This window comes from Lemur catta, chromosome 17 (assembly GCF_020740605.2).
Source record: "Lemur catta isolate mLemCat1 chromosome 17, mLemCat1.pri, whole genome shotgun sequence".
In the NCBI taxonomy this organism is placed as follows: domain Eukaryota; kingdom Metazoa; phylum Chordata; class Mammalia; order Primates; family Lemuridae; genus Lemur; species Lemur catta.
Window position 1 is genome coordinate 27,807,877 of NC_059144.1, and position 17,641 is coordinate 27,825,517.

The following is a 17,641-nucleotide window of genomic DNA, read 5'->3' on the forward strand; positions in this document are numbered from 1 at the left end:
AAGGGCTTTGCTGTCCTGCTCCTCCTCCCTGTTTATATCACTGTGGAGTCACATTTTTTTTCATATGTTATAATCCATTATTATTATTGTTCTTTCTTATCCTCAAATTGTCCCAAACTTGACTAGTGGGAACTTCTCAAGCTAGTTCCATATCCTTCTGACACAGCTCCACTAGTCTCTGGTACTTCCCTTGCTTTACGGCCATCAAAAGAACCAGGCTCACCTTATACTTTCCCTGCATTAGACTTGCAACCAGTTAATTCTTCAAGGAGTCCTAAAAGGGATGTTTACAGCTACTGTGGTATTATTATTCTGGTCTCTTTCAAAGGAAAGAGCAATTCTAAAGAAGTAATGAATTTATATTGAGTCTCCAGTTTTAAATCAATTTGAAGGGTTTTTCTTCACCTTTCCCTTTTTATATTTATAATCTTTCTTCCATCAGTGATGTTTTTTTTTTTTCTTTTTTTCTTTTTTTTTTTTATTAGCATCCTTGCCAAGAGGCACAGTGATGTTGTTTGGAATAAGGGTTCCAACAGAGGATTATGTTGAAAAGTTACTATGAATTAATTACTTTTTTGTGTGTGGTTATTACTTTGATATACAGATTCATTTTTTTGGTTTATATTTAATTTAGTTTCTTCCCTCCTTGTTGATTTAATTTTTGAATACACAGAACATTTGCATGGTTCAAAAGTCAAAACTATATAAAAAGGTATACAATCCTTTAGTATCCTAATTGAGCAAACAAAATTGCTACACTACCAGGTGTTTTCTCTTTGTACACACACACACACACACACACACACACACAAACACAAAGTCACTAATTCTCTTTTTTTTTAGTTTGTGGAGTGGAGTCGCTAGAAGTTTACCTGGTGACAATCCCATTTTCTGCAAGAATGAAGGCTGCGGTAGGATTGGCAGCCCTGATGAGGCTCTGCAGCTGAACAAGGACAGGGTGCCGCTGCTCCATGGTGTGTCTGGTAAACACCACATTACTCACCAGGCCTAGGGAACAAAACCGAGAACAGGTCAGCCTTGAGAGCCCTGGCTGTGGTTGAGGGCTCACACAAACATGGGCCCTCACTCCCCCTAATCAGTCCTTCCAGCAGCCTCCTGGTATAGACACCCCTGGGCGCCGCTATCATTCTCTTACCCTTTTCCAGCTCTGCCACCTCTTAGAGTGAATAGCTTCAAGCCTGTAGCTGCCTCACTTCCTAACCTCCTCTATCTTCTTAATTCTGAATTCTGGCTGATACCCGGGAGTTCTTGATCAAAGGGCCATTCCACATCCCCTATATTTAACCTCATCAGGAACTGGTGCCATTCACCTTCCCCAGTTCAACCACAGACATTTACCAAGCACTAACCATGTGTCAGGTGCTAACCATTATATTCTCAAAGAGCACTCAGCCAAGGAGTCTCATAATCCAAGAAAAGTGCTAACAGATTTCACATAGTAACATGGTAAGAAAGGGTGGCCTGTGTAAGAGGCTATGGAGTGGGCCATGATCCACTCCCAACTTTCTGTGAAAATACAGAAGTAAAATTCACAGGACTACAGAGAATTTGGGAATCAGGAAAGTTGCCACACCTTACCACCCCAAGAACATTATAATAACCTCTTCCATATTCATTCCTATTTTTATATAGTTGTAATCATAGCATATATACCATTTCTGCTATAAGCTCATTTGCATTTTCATTATTCAATAATTTCTATTTACTTCTTAATACTGTGGAAAATTTCAAACAAATACAAAAAGGAAAAACAGAATGAACTCCCATCACCTGGCTTCAGGAATTATCAACACTTGGCTAAATGAATTTCATCCATAAAAACCCCAGCCCTTCCCCTGCTCCCCCACTGGATGATTTTGAAGCCAATCATAGATAACATCCAATTATTTCATACAAAAATATTTTAGTATATATTTTCATAATATAAAGACTCTTTAAGAAATTAATGATTAATAATAAATTCCTTAATATAAAAAAAATCCAGCCCAGCTGGAAGTGGTGGCTCAAGCCTATAGTCCCAGTTACTCGGGAAGCTGAGGCAGGAGGATCACTTGCGCCCAGGAGTTTGAGGTTGCAGTGAGTTATGGTCACACCACTGCACTCTGGCCTGGGTGACAGAACGAGACCCCATATCAAAACAAACAAACAAAAAAACTCCAGCCCATGCTCAAATTTCTCTATCTCATAAATATTTTCTTAGAGTTAAGTTCTTTTGAACCAGGAACCAAAGTCCACACATTATATTTCCTTGATGCATCTCATAATTCTTTCAGTCTATGGTTTCTTCTTATTTCCTTGTGATTTATTTATTTAAAAACTGCATCTTGTAGATTTCTCCCAGTCTGGACTTTGTTGATCACATACTTATAGTGTTGCTTAACATGAGTAGCTGGATGTGGAGGCTTGATCAGCAAGACTGTTTTATAGATTCAGTCTTTTTTATTATTTAATACTTTTTAAAAAATGCTTGTTCTCTTTCTAAATTCTTAATTATTTGTTGTTTAGTAACATAGTAACTTAAAGGTATATAGGTATATGTTTTCTTTTGGATTATTTGGAAATACACATGACAGGTTATAAACAGTATTCTTTACCATTAGAAATGGCCCTTTTAAAATTTTCCAATTTTTTTCTTGAATCCACCCTGCTATTATTAATACTGCCTTCTTTCCTTTGTTTAGATTTGTCTGTTATGTTTCCGCTCATTCATTTATCATCATCCTTAGTTTTAGATGTTTCTCTTATACAAGGCACATATAATTAGTTTTGTTTCTTGATTTAATCTGACAGATTTCTTTTTAATGGATATTTATCCCATTTATACTTACCAACACCTTGGTTCTGTCACCTCATTTATGTTGGATTCTGTTTTTAGTTGCCCTTTTTTATTAATCTTTAGCAATACGTTCTCTGCATTCTTTGTTTTCTGTTTTCCTTATAAGAGGAAGTAGGTTTACAGTGTAGTTTTAGTTCTTAAACAGCTGTCCTTTTTCTTCTGCTGCTGCTTCTTTTTTTTTTAGAGACGGGGTCTCTTGCTCTGTTGCCCAGGCTGGGGTGTGGTGGCATGATTGGTGACCATAAATTATTGTAACCTCTAATACCTGGGCTCAAGTGTTCCTCCTGCTTTGGCTTCCCAAAGTGCTAGGATTACAGGCATGAGCCACCTCACCTGGCCTATCTTCTTTTTATAATATATCTAAACCACTGTTTCTTATAATGCCACCTTTACACAATGTCTGCTGACTCTGTATATGAAAGACAGGGATGCTGGCATACCTTACATTCTTCTCACTTCATCACTATCACGTTTTGGTTGGTTACAGTAAGATTTTTAGTTCCTCCAGTGATTACTTTTATATCTTTAAAGAGTATAATTAAACATTTGTATCTTGAATAAATAGCTCTAAACTTTACCAATCTCCCACTCTGAAAGATGTAAAGATAGTATCTCTCCCTTGCTGCCTCCTAATTTTTTGTTAAATATAATTTCATACATAGGTTTTCAAAATTTACATTCTATTTTGTAACATAATTCTCATAGTTGTTCTTTACAATATTCTGAGTGAAGAACGCAAACAAAAAAACTCTCACAGCTGTTATTAATTCTTTCCTTTTTCTGTTTTTTTTTTTTTTTTTTTTTTTTTTTTTGAGACAGAGTCTCACTCTGTTGCCCAGGCTAGAGTGCCATGGCTTCAGCCTAGCTCACAGCAACCTCAAACTCCTGGGCTCAAGCAATCCTTCTGCCTCAGCCTCCCGAGTAGCTGGGACTACAGGCATGCATCACCACGCCTGGCTAATTTTTTCTATATATATTTTTAGTTGTCCATATAATTTCTTTCTATTGTTAGTAGAGGCTAAAATAGGATTACAGGCGTGAGCCACCACGCCCAGCCTGCACCGATATTATTTACTTTAGTTAAGTGTTTAGTTAAAAATTAGATGTATTTAGTTGTTGAGGGCAAAACTCACAATGTATAGAAGAGTTCACAAAGGAAATAATTCCTTTCCTTTCCACATACCTAAGTTCCCCTTTCTCTGGAGGCAACCACAGTTATTAGATTCTTACCTCTTCTTCCAAAGATCTGCTGAGTATACACAAGTAAAAGTCTGTGTGTGTAATTTTTTCCACAGTGGCATACCATACTGTTCTGCACCTTGTGTTTTCACCTAAGCTCTTTATTTTTCATTTTTTAAGAGACAGGGTCTCACTGTGTTGCCTAGGTTGGAATGCAGTGGCATCACTATAGCTCACTGCAGCCTCAAACAATCCTCCTGCCTTAGCCTCCCAAAGTGCTGGGATACAGGCATGTGCCACTATGCCTGGCTTTTTTTTTTTTTTGAGACAGAGTCTCACTCTGTTGCCCAGCCTAGAGTGAGTGCCATGGCGTCAGCCTAGCTCACAGCAACCTCAAACTCCTGGGCTCAAGTAATCCTCTGCCTCAGCCTCCCAAGCAGCTGGGACTACAGGCATGCACCACCATGCCTGGCTCATTTTTTCTATATATATATTTTTAGTTGTCCATATAATTTCTTTCTATTTTTAGTAGAGACGGGGTCTTGCTCTTGCTCAGGCTGGTCTCTAACTCCTGAGCTCAAACAATTCGCCCGCCTCAGTCTCCCAGAGTGCTAGGATTACAGGTGTGAGCCACCACGCCCAGCCAGCCTTTACTTTTTAATTTTGGTAAAGCTTATGTCTTCCTTCAAACCTTCTCTTAACACTTGACTACCCCAGTCTTCCCCTCATGCTACCATGTTCTCTCCCCTTCTCTGAACTAAAAAAAGACGAGGAAAAAAGCTCTTCTGAATAATACATGTGGTACTTAAAACACAGGACTTATATTCTTATTTATCTTCTTCCTATATGTGAAAAGATAGCATAATGTAAAGATTAAGGCATAGGTTTTGGAGACAGGCAAATCTGAATTTGAATTTTGAGATCCACTAATTACTAATGGCTATCATTGGACAAATTTGCTCAATCTTCTGAGGCCTAATTTCCTCTCTGTAAGATGGGAACAGTAACGCTTATGTCTAGGTTGTCAGTAAAATGCTTACCATAAGGGCCTTACAGAGAGCAAGAATCCATTAACTACAACCCATCACCACCACCACGGCCACCCTCAGCACTGTCAGCTGAGCATCTGAGCAGGGGACCTCTACACATACATGGAGGGGCCTGTCAGACAGATAGTGGTGACTGTGGCATGTGGGTCTTGGCCATACCAACTGGCAGGAAGCTAAGTCACCAGATTCCAACTAGCCAAGGCTGCTGAGCTCATGGTTTAGATGAGTGGCAGTCAATAGTTTGAAGGCAACTTTTAGGACCCCTGGTCTCCATCTCTGGTCTGAGGCAGACATTAGTGCTACTGACTTCCTCTCACCAATAACATTTATGAAAAAAGCATTCCAAAACTCTAAGGACTGAATCTAATCTCATAAACACATCAGGATGCATTCCATTCAAGACCAGGGAACAGGGCTTAGGAGTGCTCATGCCAGTGGTCACCTGTGGCCATGAGGAAAGGGCCCACACAAAGGCTAAGCGATGGGCCTGGGACCAAAGACCGTCAGGCATTAGGGCTCGCCTGCCGAGAACAGAACCTGCATCCTATGCGCTTATGGGCCCTTCTCATTCTATCCGTTCCTTGGCTCTGGGACACAAGTCCTACCTTTCTTAGGTATTTGTTAGTACAAGTTTCTTCCTCTTGCCTCCTGTGGCACGCTAAGCCCTAGCTCTCCTCCCAGACGCTACCACTGATAACCAGTGTTTGGGTATGCTTCCTCGAATAGCCTGCGCATGTATGTACTGGTATCAATATACAGGAATATACAGAATCTTGCTTTCTTAAGCACGTCTCCCACATTCAAAACCTCTATCCTCAAGGTCTTTATGTATGACCTAGTTGTGGTAACAGCACATGACTAAGGGAATTCAAATGGAGAATACATCAGTATCTTGTTTAATCTTTCTTCTTTTTTTTTTTTTTTGAGACAGAGTCTCATTCTATCACTTGGACTAGAGTGCAGTGGTGTCATCATAGCTCATTGAAACCTCAAACTCCTGGGCTCAAGCGATCCTCCTGCCTCAGCCTCCTGAGTAGCTCGGACTACAGCACCACCATGCCCGGATAATTTTTCTATTTTTTGTAGAGACAGGATCTCACTCTTGCTCAGGTTGGTCTCGAACTCCTGAGCTCGCTCAAGCAATCTGCCTTGGCCTCTCAAGAGTGCTAGGATTACAGGCGTGAGTCACCAGCCTGACTTATTCTATCTTAAAAAGGTCCTTCATATACGATTTCTGTTCAGAAGCTTTAACATTAAGATAGAACTTCTTAGCTAGTGTTAGAAAAACCTCCTAATGAAGGTGACACTGGTGGTACTGTGCTCCCATTCACATTTAGAGAGGGCAGTCTGGACGCTTCAGAGGAGGCAGCAAGGCCAGACTGGAGAGCCTGATGCCAGAAACCCATGCTACGGTACAGCCACAGGAAGTGGGGCCTCTGGAAAACGAGGAAGGCAAGGTCAGGTGGCCAGGCCCAAAATGTGGCACAATGGGGAAGCAGGCAGGATCCTAGAAGGCTCAGCACATTCTGGAGAGGGAAGACACAGAAGCCAGATCCTGCAAGGGGCCTGCAAGATTCCCAAGGGTGGAAGACAAGAATGGTTATGGTGGGTCTTGCAGGGAGGAGCCAGGAAAGGCTGAGTGAAGACCAGTGAAGGGCCTGGACTCTGTATGGTATCTTCTTGGGCAAAAGAAATGGCAGAGTCAGACCAGTACAAATGTGGCCACCTGAGGATTGTATACCAAGGTCACAAGCACAGGCTTGGCTTGCCCAAGAAAAGGCTGGGAGCTGGGTCTCTCATAGACACACCTTACACAAAGTTCTGCCTGCTGCATTTGTACCATGTGGACAAATCTGGTCAGGAACTGGGCACAGAAAAGGGTCTTTAGTTTACAGGGAAATAAGCAAGAGGATTATCCCCAGCATTCCTCAGGCCAGCTATGTAAACTGCCACCTGCCAAGAGGAAATGCCATCTGCGAGGCAGGTACAGCAGTTATCTACAACACAGGGAACAAGCCACAGTGAGTGGTTTTCACCTTGTTTGGGCCAGAGCTTCCTTCTGTTCTGTGTCAAGCAGTAGACACTCAGATCTGGCCAAGGTCTCACCAGTCTGGGCTATGAGAGATCAGGCAGTCTGGCCTGGTCTGTTCTGAAGAGCAGAGAAATAACCCTGTGGTCTGTCTGACCATCCCATCTGGGCTAAAGGCCTCCTACAGCACAGAAGAAAACGAAGGTCACCTTTTTTTTTTTTTTTTGCACTCAAATGGATGTTGACAGATGGTCATTCTTCTACCTATATTTTTCTTTTTCATTACTTTTTTCTATTTTTTTTGAGCATCATGCCTTCAGATATCTATAGATACTTTTAAAATCAGTAAAATATCTCCACTTTGCCATCAAGCCAGGATTATAACAAGCCTTGCTTGCTGTTTAAGTACTGAGATTGTTTCCTATTCCTTGAATTTCTGTAATACACATCATCTTGGGTTGTAACATAGTCCTCTTCTCATTGTAAAATAAGCCTTTGTTGTTAAAAGCAACGAAACAAGGAGGCTGACTCATGAACAGGGGCAAAAAGAGGCAATATGCTCCCTCGGGACATGAAGTGTTTGTCTACTGGTGGCAGATCCCATCTCCAAGCCAGCCACCAAATCTCTGAGGAGAAAAGAAATACTTGGTTTTTTAAAAACAGGGTCTCTGTCTTCCCCCAGGCTGGAATGCAGTGGTATGATCATAGTTCACTGCAGCCTTGAATGCCTGGGCTCAAGCGATCCTCCTGCCTCAGCCTCCAGAGTAGCTGGGATTATAGGCATGAACCACCACATCCAGCCAATACTTGTCTATTATCTCCTCCCTCCCCAGATAGCCTATGCCCATGTCCCTCCTGGTCAGGCCAGTCCACAGGGTCCCATGGGCCCAGGTGCAAGGCCCTGTTACTCCAGGAGCCCCCTGGAGAGTTCAGAAAACAGCACATGTGGCCTCAAGGTCATCTGCCCACTTCTGACCATACCCCTACCTATACACAGGCACAGAATTTGACACGTTGCCTTTGAACAATGAGTTGGAAGGCAGTGTTATGAAATATGCCTACCAAGTGCTAGAGAGAACATGGTCTGTCTTAGCCTCAAAGGATTCAGACTAAAAGGGGCCTTCCTCTCATAAGACAGGCCCAAGGCTGCCCCTGATACATGGACTGAAGACAGAGCATTTCCCCAAGGCTCTCTGCCAGGAAATCCTGACCATCTGTGCTTATCCTTCACACAAAAACGTAGAGCGGCACCGAAGTGGACAGTGCCAAGGTGCACGAGGGTGGCAGTTATCACATGGTGGACAAGGGGCTCTGACAGAAAAGAAGGCACCAGCCATTATAAATAAGACAGGGCTTGGGGCTGGACAGGTCACCAAATCCTAGGCACACCTGGGCAAACACTTCCTTAACTTCCCCTGCCCCTAGCTGAAGCTCTTCTCAATGGAAGAAGAGCTTCTTTCCCAGTCTCTTCTCTAGACCCCAACCCCTCCCTCCTCAGGGATCCACTCTCCCAAGCCTAGTATCTCCCTCCAGCCCGCAGGCTCTCTCAATAGCAAATAAGGAAGAGCAAATCATTCATAAAGAATGATTCTTAGGAGTAGTCTTCTTTAGCGATCGTCCTTTTTATAGACCCGAACACGGTACAATACCATCCACACTTGCTGGCTTCTAGTATCTCACTTGGCCATTGGTCCAGTTGGAGGTAGCTTCGGTCCTCACCTCTCCACTCGTCCTCCTGCGGAGGTCACCAGTGTCCTTCACACCTGCAGAGCCAATGGGCTTTTCTCTGTCCTTCCCTCAAGGTCGCTGCAGCATTAGACATCGCCAACCTCATCCTCCTTCCTCTGTGTCTGAGGCAATGCTCTTTCCTCTTCTCCTTTCAGTCCCCTGGACTTCCCCTTCTGACTTATAAACTCTGCCTCTGATACTGGCTGACTACAGTCCATGCCACTAACTTTGTGACTTTCAAACATGTATCTTAGGAGCTGACAGCCCTCCTTGGTTATCTCCTGGTCCCATGTTTTCTTTTATACTTTCTATTTCAAGGACAGGCACCAACCACTTTCCCAATCTCCTAAACTAGAAACCTAGGAGAAACCTAGGAGTCATCTTAGATACCTCTTTTTCCAACTCATGCCCCACGTCTAGTCTGTCACCAGATCCCACTGATCCAAACTCCACAAAATGTCCTTAATCTACCTGGGGTGGACACCGTGGATGGACTGAGATGACCTTCATTCCCTCCTGCTTCTGGGGTGCAGTGCCTGGAAAGTAACAGGGCCTCTAAAAGTTGGACCTGAGACTACCTGGTGCAGCAGTCCAACATACACATTCCTCCCTCCAGGGACAAGCCTTCTGCCCCAGGCAGCACCCTGCTCAGCTGTTTCCCAAGACAACAGCTCTGGTATGCTCTGTTGTCTCCGCTCCCCGCAGACTGGCAATGGGATCAACAGGGCGAAACTGTGCTGGGGACACAGAGTTGTTTTCTTCTGTCTGATTTCTGCTTGCTGGACTGGCTCAGGAAGCCCAGATCCCAGGCATGTCTCCTGATAACAATGAGCATTTCATCACCACTGCAGGGAATTTAGAATTTATTCTAGCTCTCCAGGCATCAGATAATATGATTAGAAAGTGCTGCTTCCAGAGTTGCCAGGTGGTAGGATATTGCAAGGTTGAGTGCAACCTGTAGGATGGGTGGAGTTTTTTCAATGTTATCAAGGAAGTGTGGAAAATTCCAGTGTGTGAGGGAGGTATTAAGAAAGACAGGTCCTGCTGGGCCAAACGCTGCCTTCTTGGGACAGGAGAAGTGCATCGAGATCTTGCTGATCCAGAGGCTAGGAATACCTACCCAGTCCACTGATACTAGCTGGAAGGCCAGGGCAGAGTTGAGCTCAGCTCAGGAGAGGTATTGTCATGGCAATTTATTGCCATTAAGAGATAAGCTCTTGGGCCAAGTGTGGTGGCTCACGCCTGTAATCCTAGCACTCTGGGAGGTCGAGGTGGGAGGATCACTCGAGGTCAGGAGTTCAAGACCAGCCTGAGCAAGACCGAGGCCCCGTGTCTACTAAAAAATAGAAAGAAATTAACTGGACAACTAAAAATATATAGAAAAAGTTAGCCAGGCATGGTGGCGTATGCCTGTAGTCCCAGCTACTTGGGAGGCTGAAGCAGAAGGATTGCTTGAGCCCAGGAGTTTGAGGTTGCTGTGAGCTAGGCTGACACCACGGCACTCTAGCCTGGGCAACAGAGTGAGACTCTTGTCTCCAAAAAAAAAAAAAAAAAAGAGACAAGCTCTTGGAAGAAATCTGCCTATCAAATGTGACAAAAGTAAAGATGTGGCTGGACATGGTGGCTCATGTCTATAGCCCCAGCACTTTGGTAGGCTGGGATGAGAGGACTGCTTGAGGTCAGCCCAGGCAATATAGTGAGACCCTGTCTCTACAAAAAATTTAGAAATTAGCCGGGTGTGGTAGCACACCTGGAGTCCCAGCTACTCAGGAGGCTAAGACAGCAGGATTGCTTGAGCCCAGGAGTTGGAGGCTGCAGTGAGCTATGATCATGCCACTGCATTCCAGCCTGGGTGATAGAGCAAGACTCCATCTCTGAAAAAAAATTAAAATAATAATAAAGACGTCAATGTTTTCCCTGGACCAATTTTGTTTGCTTTAGATTTCAGAATGTAGGTAGGAATGCGTATCTGTTGAAGAATTCTACTGAATTTGAAAGGCATGCAAGCCATAAAGTATATTGCTTACCTTGTGAACACTGGTCAAGACATTTAGGGAAAAGAAATCTAGGGGAAAAAAAGAGAAATATTTAAAAACCACTCATCTCAGAGTTGTCATTGATTATTTCCCACAAAAATGTGAATATCATTGATAAGCAAGATGACTTACTCAAGGAGGCAAGTGGCAGGAAGCATTGAACATTAAGCACAGCCACAGTTATTCAATGGACTTTCACAGCTTTGTGTCAGAGCTCCCCAAACCAGGAGCCCCACAGAAGTCCCTACATGGCCTATTCTAGGTGGAATGTTGATGGGGGGCCACTGGGGACAGGACCAGCTCTTTAGAGATGGAGAAAGAATTGGTCTTTTTGGAAGGAGATACACTTTTGAGTAAAGTGGATATTTTAGGAAAAAACGAGAAGAATTGAACTAATCTAACTCTACCAGGGGTCTTTAGTACCAAAGTTGCCACTTTGGTAAATCTTCTGATATGTGGAAAAAAAAAAAATACACGTACATACTACAAATAATCAAATGGTCTTTCCATCCTTTAACACTTGCCTTGAGAGGCAATGGCCATTTCCTAGAAGGGACCACTATTAACACTTTGGTATATCCTTCTAGATATTTCCTATGTAAATATAAATAAACATTTAAAAAATACTCCCATACTGTCTAGCAGTTATAAAAAACTAAAAAAAAATATATATAAAGTTAAGGTAAAATTTAAATTTATTAATAAAAATATAAATTTATTTAAAAATTTTTATTTTTATATAAAAATGTGTTGTTTTGAAATTTGTTTTTCCAATTCACAAAATATCGTGGACTTCTTTTTATGTTATATTAAAATATAGTTGATTTTTTAAAATACCAGTCTCTCACCAAAAAGCATTTGGATTATTTCTAGTTCTCTGATATACATAGTATTGTTTAGACTAGAGTATTGCAGAGCACATCTGCCATGTTTCAGACTACCCAGCACCTGCTAAATACCTTCCCCAGGCTTCGTTAGGAAGCCTATTTGCTTTTGTACAGGGCAAAAAATTGCTTTGCAGCCTTCCTTGTAGTTTGGTGCACACATGTGACTTAAATTTCACTAAGACTCCAAATGGCAGTGAGCCAGGTGAGTGAGGCAATGTATGGTGAACAGACTGCATTTTCTAGGGAAGGAGGTAGTGGAGATACCTCCTTACCTGGGCAGCCCTATGGGAGACTTGAGCACCTGTCTGCCTAGCCAATATGGCCCACTTGGAGACTTTGAAAGCTATCTAATGTCCTTTAATAAATCCCTTTCAATTTAAACATGCTGGAGTGGGTTCTATTGTTTGGAATTAAGAATTATCCCTGAAACAAACATAAATGTACGTATTTTTGCACATTTGTACAAATAGAACTGTATGATAAAATTCTAGCAATGGAATGGCCAAATTTGTCTCCAAAGATGATTACATCATTTTACTCCTATCAACAGTGTACGAATGTACTTATTTTCCCACACTGCTGATGTGTAATAAATCACTCCAAAAATAAGTAGCTTAAAATAATGACAACTTATTATTTCTTATGATTCTATGGGCTGGCTGGGCTGTTATTTTGGCCTGGCGCAGTTTAGCTGGGGCCGATTGTCCAAGATGGTCTCACTCATAGCCCTAAATGGGGCCTCAGCCCAGACAGCAGGAGAAGGACGGCTGGGCCTCTCCACATGGTCTCTTATTCGCCAGCAGCCTCGTTTGGGCTTATTCAGTCTGGGTAGACTCCCAGAAGCAAGAAAGGGCAAGTCCCAATGTGTTAGTGCTTTTTTTTTTTTTTTTTGAAACAGAGTCTCGCTGTGTTGCCTGGGCTAGAGTGAGTGCTGTGGCGTCAGCCTAGCTCACAGCAACCTCAAATTCCTGGGCTTAAGCGATCCTACTGCCTCAGCCTCCCCAGTAGCTGGGACTACAGGCATGCGCCACCATGCCCATATATATTTTAGTTGGCCAGATAATTTCTTTCTATTTTTAGTAGAGATGGGGTCTCGCTCTTGGTGAGGCTGGTCTTGAACTCCTGACCTCGAGCAATCCACCTGCCTCGGCTTCCCGGAGTGCTAGGATTACAGGTGTGAGCCACCGCACCCGGCTCCAATGTGTTAGTGCTTTTTAAGCTTCTGCTTATTTCACGCAATTTCATTGTCCCATTGGCCCAAGCCTAAATTCAAAGGGTAAGAAATAGATTCAACCCTTCAGTTCTTGATGGGAGGGGCTGCTTTTCCTGTAGCCATATTTTTAATCCACTAAAGCTGGCCGTGTAAGGATTCTTTTTTCTTTTTTAAATGTATGTGACTTAACTCTGGTCACTTAATGATTTTTAAGGGGATGGGTTTAACTATATTTAATAGCTTTCTATTCTTGATCATAGTTCCCATAATTCTCATTTTATTCCATGTGTGCCATGGGCTAATCATTAGTTTTTCAAGAAAACATTAGTAAACCACTATAGTAAATTACTTTCTAGAAGGAATTCAGAAGTAAACTTGGAAATTTCTCACTAATATCTAAAAAATGACCAAATCAGTAATTTTGATTTACTGACTTAAATAATATTTTTGATCTCCCAATATAAAAAGATGAGGAAATTAGTATGCTCATACTTTCTATTACTTACCCCTGATTTTGTAACTTACATTTTTAATATTCCATAACCATATTCATCCAAGTTTAGCCTTACTTCTATATTTAAATAGATACATTCATCTTCAGTCCTTTTATATCTTATTTATTTATTTGAATTATTTTTTGACAACACCTGGTACACACATGCTGGATTACCCATTTATTCAACAGATATTTCATGAGCACTTACTATTACTAAGCATTAAATGGAAATGGTTCCTGCTCTCACAAAAGCACAATCTGTATTCTATAATTCCTCTCTTTTCTTGGCTACCAGTTCAAAGGAGTCTTTTAAGGACCTAGCAGTAATCACAGAATAATTGAGCATTTACTACATACAAGGTGACTGATACATTACAAAAGACAAACACATGTAAAGATGTGTCTACTTTGGAGGGTGGACAAAAATTACTTTGGTGTACTTGAACACACCACATGCTATGGGCTAGAGGTGGTCCTAAGTATCTACCTGTGCTCCATGTAGCAGCTTAGAGGATCCACGCACGCTGTGATGGCGCCAATGGTAAAGGAGGACTTGACATTTGAGTCCGGGTGGGTTTGTAGGGCCTGGACAACATCAATAACATCTGTGTAGCTGGGGGAGAAAAGGGGAATGATTAGTTTATTGATTGGCATTGCAAAGCGGAGGAAGATGGGAATGCTGAATGGCTGAGCGAGCAATGGTGGAAGGAAAACCAAAAGGAGAAGCCTGCCGTTCGGTTCCTTGGTACCACCCCACTTCATGATTTAGAGTCCCTAGAATTCACAAAGGTTCCTACATGCCCCTGTTCTATCAGTCCTCAACTACGTTAAAAGTGGGTAGAAGAGCCACCCTGCTTTGAGGGTAAAAGGAAGCCTGTAGGTGACCCTGGGGTTCTGAGGGTAGGACACGGCATCTTTAGGTCTGTTTTCTAATCAAGTTAGGAACTCCTGCCATGATCTGTTTTCTTTCTTTTATTTTTATTTATTTTTATTTTTTATAGATACAGGGTCTCGCTAAGTTGTCCAGGTTGGAGGGCAGTGGCTGTTCACAGGTATGATGACAGCACACTGCAGCCTTAAACTCCTGGGCTCAAGTGATCCTCCTGCCTCAGCCTCCTGAGTAGCTGGGACTACAGTGGTGTGTCACCACCCCTGGCTCTGTCCATTTGCTTTAATAGCTTTTTCCTCTCCTTCCCACCTCACAGAACATGCAGGCAAGAGACAAAGGGGGATCCTCAGTACCTGTCCAGGTCAGCAGAAACATGTCAAATACAGCTCAAATTCATACCTTCTGCCTAGAACTCCCTCCAAACTCCAGACTTACAGAGCCACATTGGTATCTTCACTTAGAACCTAGTATGTTCATGATCCAACTCCTCCTGATGCCTGCTCCTTCCAAGGCCTTGTCTTTAGCTGAGGGGATGCTATTCTTTCAGATGCTAGCCCCAAAGGTTTGTTTGGAGTCTTCTTTGACTCCATTTTTTCTGTCTTCAACATATAATTAGAAGAGGTCACTGCTCATACCTCCATGCTCCCACTGGGTTCAAACTGCTACCATCTTCTGCTTAGATCACCCCAATAGCCTTCCCCTGCTCTGTCCTTGCCTCTCTCCAATCTGTTTTCAACACAGAAGCTGGAGGGATATGCTAAACCCAGAGTCAGATCATGTCACTCCTCTGCTTAAAATCCTCTAGTGGCTTCTATCTCACTCTGCCTGAAAGCCAAAGCCCTTACGATGGCCCAGGCAGCCCTCTATGATCTCACCCCCCACAAAGCAGGGAAGAATTTCATCTCCTACCAACCCGTTCCCTTGCCCTAATCCAGCCACTTTGGCCTCCCGGCTCTTCCCTTGAACATGCCAGGCATACTTTCACCTCTGCACTCTCTGTCCCCTCTGCCTGGAATGTTCTTTTCCTCAAGTATCTGCATGGCTCGCTCCCCCACTCCCTTCAGGTCTTCAAAGGGCATCTTATGAGAGAGGCATCCTCTGACTTTATACGCCCTATGTGATATGGCAACCCTCTCTCTTGGCACTCTCTGCCCACTCCTCCAATTTTTCTCCAAAGCATGTCAGCAGCTACACATACTATATTTTCCCATTTATCTGTTCATTGTCTATCTCTACAATAAGAATGCCAGGGTGGTTGCTGAATTTCTGGTGCCTAAAGCAGGGTAGATGAATGAACTAGACATTCAACATGGGGCAGACCCTGGTTACTGCAAGAGGGGACCCACCCTCTTCACCTGGTAGAGAAGAACTCTTTCCCAAGTGACCCAGCCTGTCACCAAAAGGTCTGTTCCTGTGGAGGTAAGTTAAACCTGATGGGCACCTGCTGATCAGATAGGCCTAGGTCTAGCCTGGGCCCTCAGGAGGCCAGTGGTTGTGGTGGTGTGGATAGATACAGCCTGTCTGAACCATTCCTGAGGTTCCTACAAACAACTCATCTGTAAAAAGGCCCTTGGCCTTATCCCAGACTACAGTATTACCCCTCTCCCCCAGGTGTGGCCTCAGTCTGGACCAGCTGGCAATGCTTAGGTAGAGAATAAGTGTAGTAGGTTCTAGACTTCCCCCGTGAGGCCCTGGCAGCCAGAGCACCTTCATAGCAAGCCCTCTGCTCACTGGCATCTCTTCTCTGAGGCTTCTCCCCCTGCCTGGGCATGTATGTATACGGCCACGGGGGTTCTTTCCACTGCAGTGCTAGATGCCAGGAGAGTCCCACACACCATGTGCACTGCCAGGCCCCTACAGCAGCACACCTGGTGAGCAGGACTGACGCTTGCACACCACCCCGAATCTCTCTGTGGTCATGTGTAATGGAGTTAACTCATGGTTAAGTGCCTTGCTTCCCAGCATTAGCTTTTCCCTTCTTCTATAAATAAGTGTTTGGAGGCTTTTTATTTTCCAAATTCAGTATAAGCAGTAGAGACTCATTTCTTAGGGTAGAAAAGAATGACTGAAAAAGATTTATAAGCCAATCTTGAGGATTTCAGTCATTTTAACACAATAGGATTTCCCTTAGAGAGGGTAGCTGGGGAATTCTCAGGTTTCCCGATCATTCCATTAATTTTTGTTGATTTTAATGGAAAAAGGTTAGAGTGAAAAACAGGACCCCAGCCCCTTGGTGAGGCCTATGCATCTGGGCACTGCCCTGAAAGAGGAGGCCGTGGCCATTCACTCCACTCCTTCAGGCAATCTCTTCTAGACCCTCCCTCCTTCCCCACCCCCCGCCCTACAACCATCCTAGGCAGAGCCTTCGGACAGGAGGAGGCAGCCCTCACTGCAGAAGGAAGCACCATGCTCAAGCTGCCAGAGCTTGACCAGGCCACTTTGGCTAAACTGACCCAACTGCCTGATGAAGGCAAAAAACTGGCTCTTCCTATTTGCTTCTTGTCAGTATTCTCTTTATTAAAATATCAAAACAAAAAACCAGCAGGACTGTAACCTTCTTTCCTCTGAAACAACAGATATCTATTCAAGTCTCCTTTGGGCTCAGTTTTATGTTTGCAATTTAAGCCCACAATTTGAGAGATATTTTGTTTTTAATGTAGATAATTTTAAATAATGATTTCACAACATTCCAAAGTATAAATAAATATAGCCCAGCCTGGCATGGTGGCTCACGCCTATAATCCTAGCATTCTGAAAGGCCTAGGCAGGAGGATCGCTTAAGGCCAGGAGTTCAAGACCAACGTGGGCAACACAGCAAGATGCGATCTCTATAAAAAAATAAGAAAAATCAGCCAGGAGTGGTGGTGCACACCTGTAGTCCCAGCAACTAGAGAAGCTGAGGCAGGAGGATCACTTGACCCCAGGAGTTTGAGGCTGTGGTGAGCTATGATGACATCACTGAAATCCAGTCTGGGTGACAGAGGGAGACCCTATCTCAATCGATTAATCAATTCATCCCCTCAAGTTCCTTAAAATTAATTTTTAAAAATTCAGATTTCCCCAGTTTTTCATACACTCATTTATGTGTGTATATGTGTGCATGTCTGTGTATATTAAGTTCTACAATTTTGTTGCCTGTATAGGATCCTATTTCTACCACCACAGTCAAGACATTGAGCAGTTCCCACAGCAAAGATCCTTTGTCTTGGCTTTTATAATCATGCCCACCACCTCCTGCTCCTAATTCCCACCCCTAACCCTTGGCAACCATTTGTCTG

General features: G+C 43.2%; 1 protein-coding gene across 5 annotated transcripts in view; it reads right to left on the bottom strand.

Annotated features, from left to right (window-relative positions):
• DNAAF9 (dynein axonemal assembly factor 9) overlaps positions 1-17,641 on the bottom strand; it is a 114,482-nt gene that overhangs the window by 13,508 nt on the left and 83,333 nt on the right. For all 5 annotated transcript variants that reach the window (XM_045528980.1, XM_045528982.1, XM_045528985.1 and 2 more), the window contains 3 exons: positions 13,962-14,087; positions 10,870-10,907; positions 873-1,008 (listed from right to left, as the gene is read on the bottom strand). In XM_045528980.1, coding sequence (XP_045384936.1) covers positions 873-1,008; positions 10,870-10,907; positions 13,962-14,087 — 300 coding nt within the window. The remainder of the gene's footprint in view (positions 1-872; positions 1,009-10,869; positions 10,908-13,961; positions 14,088-17,641) is intronic.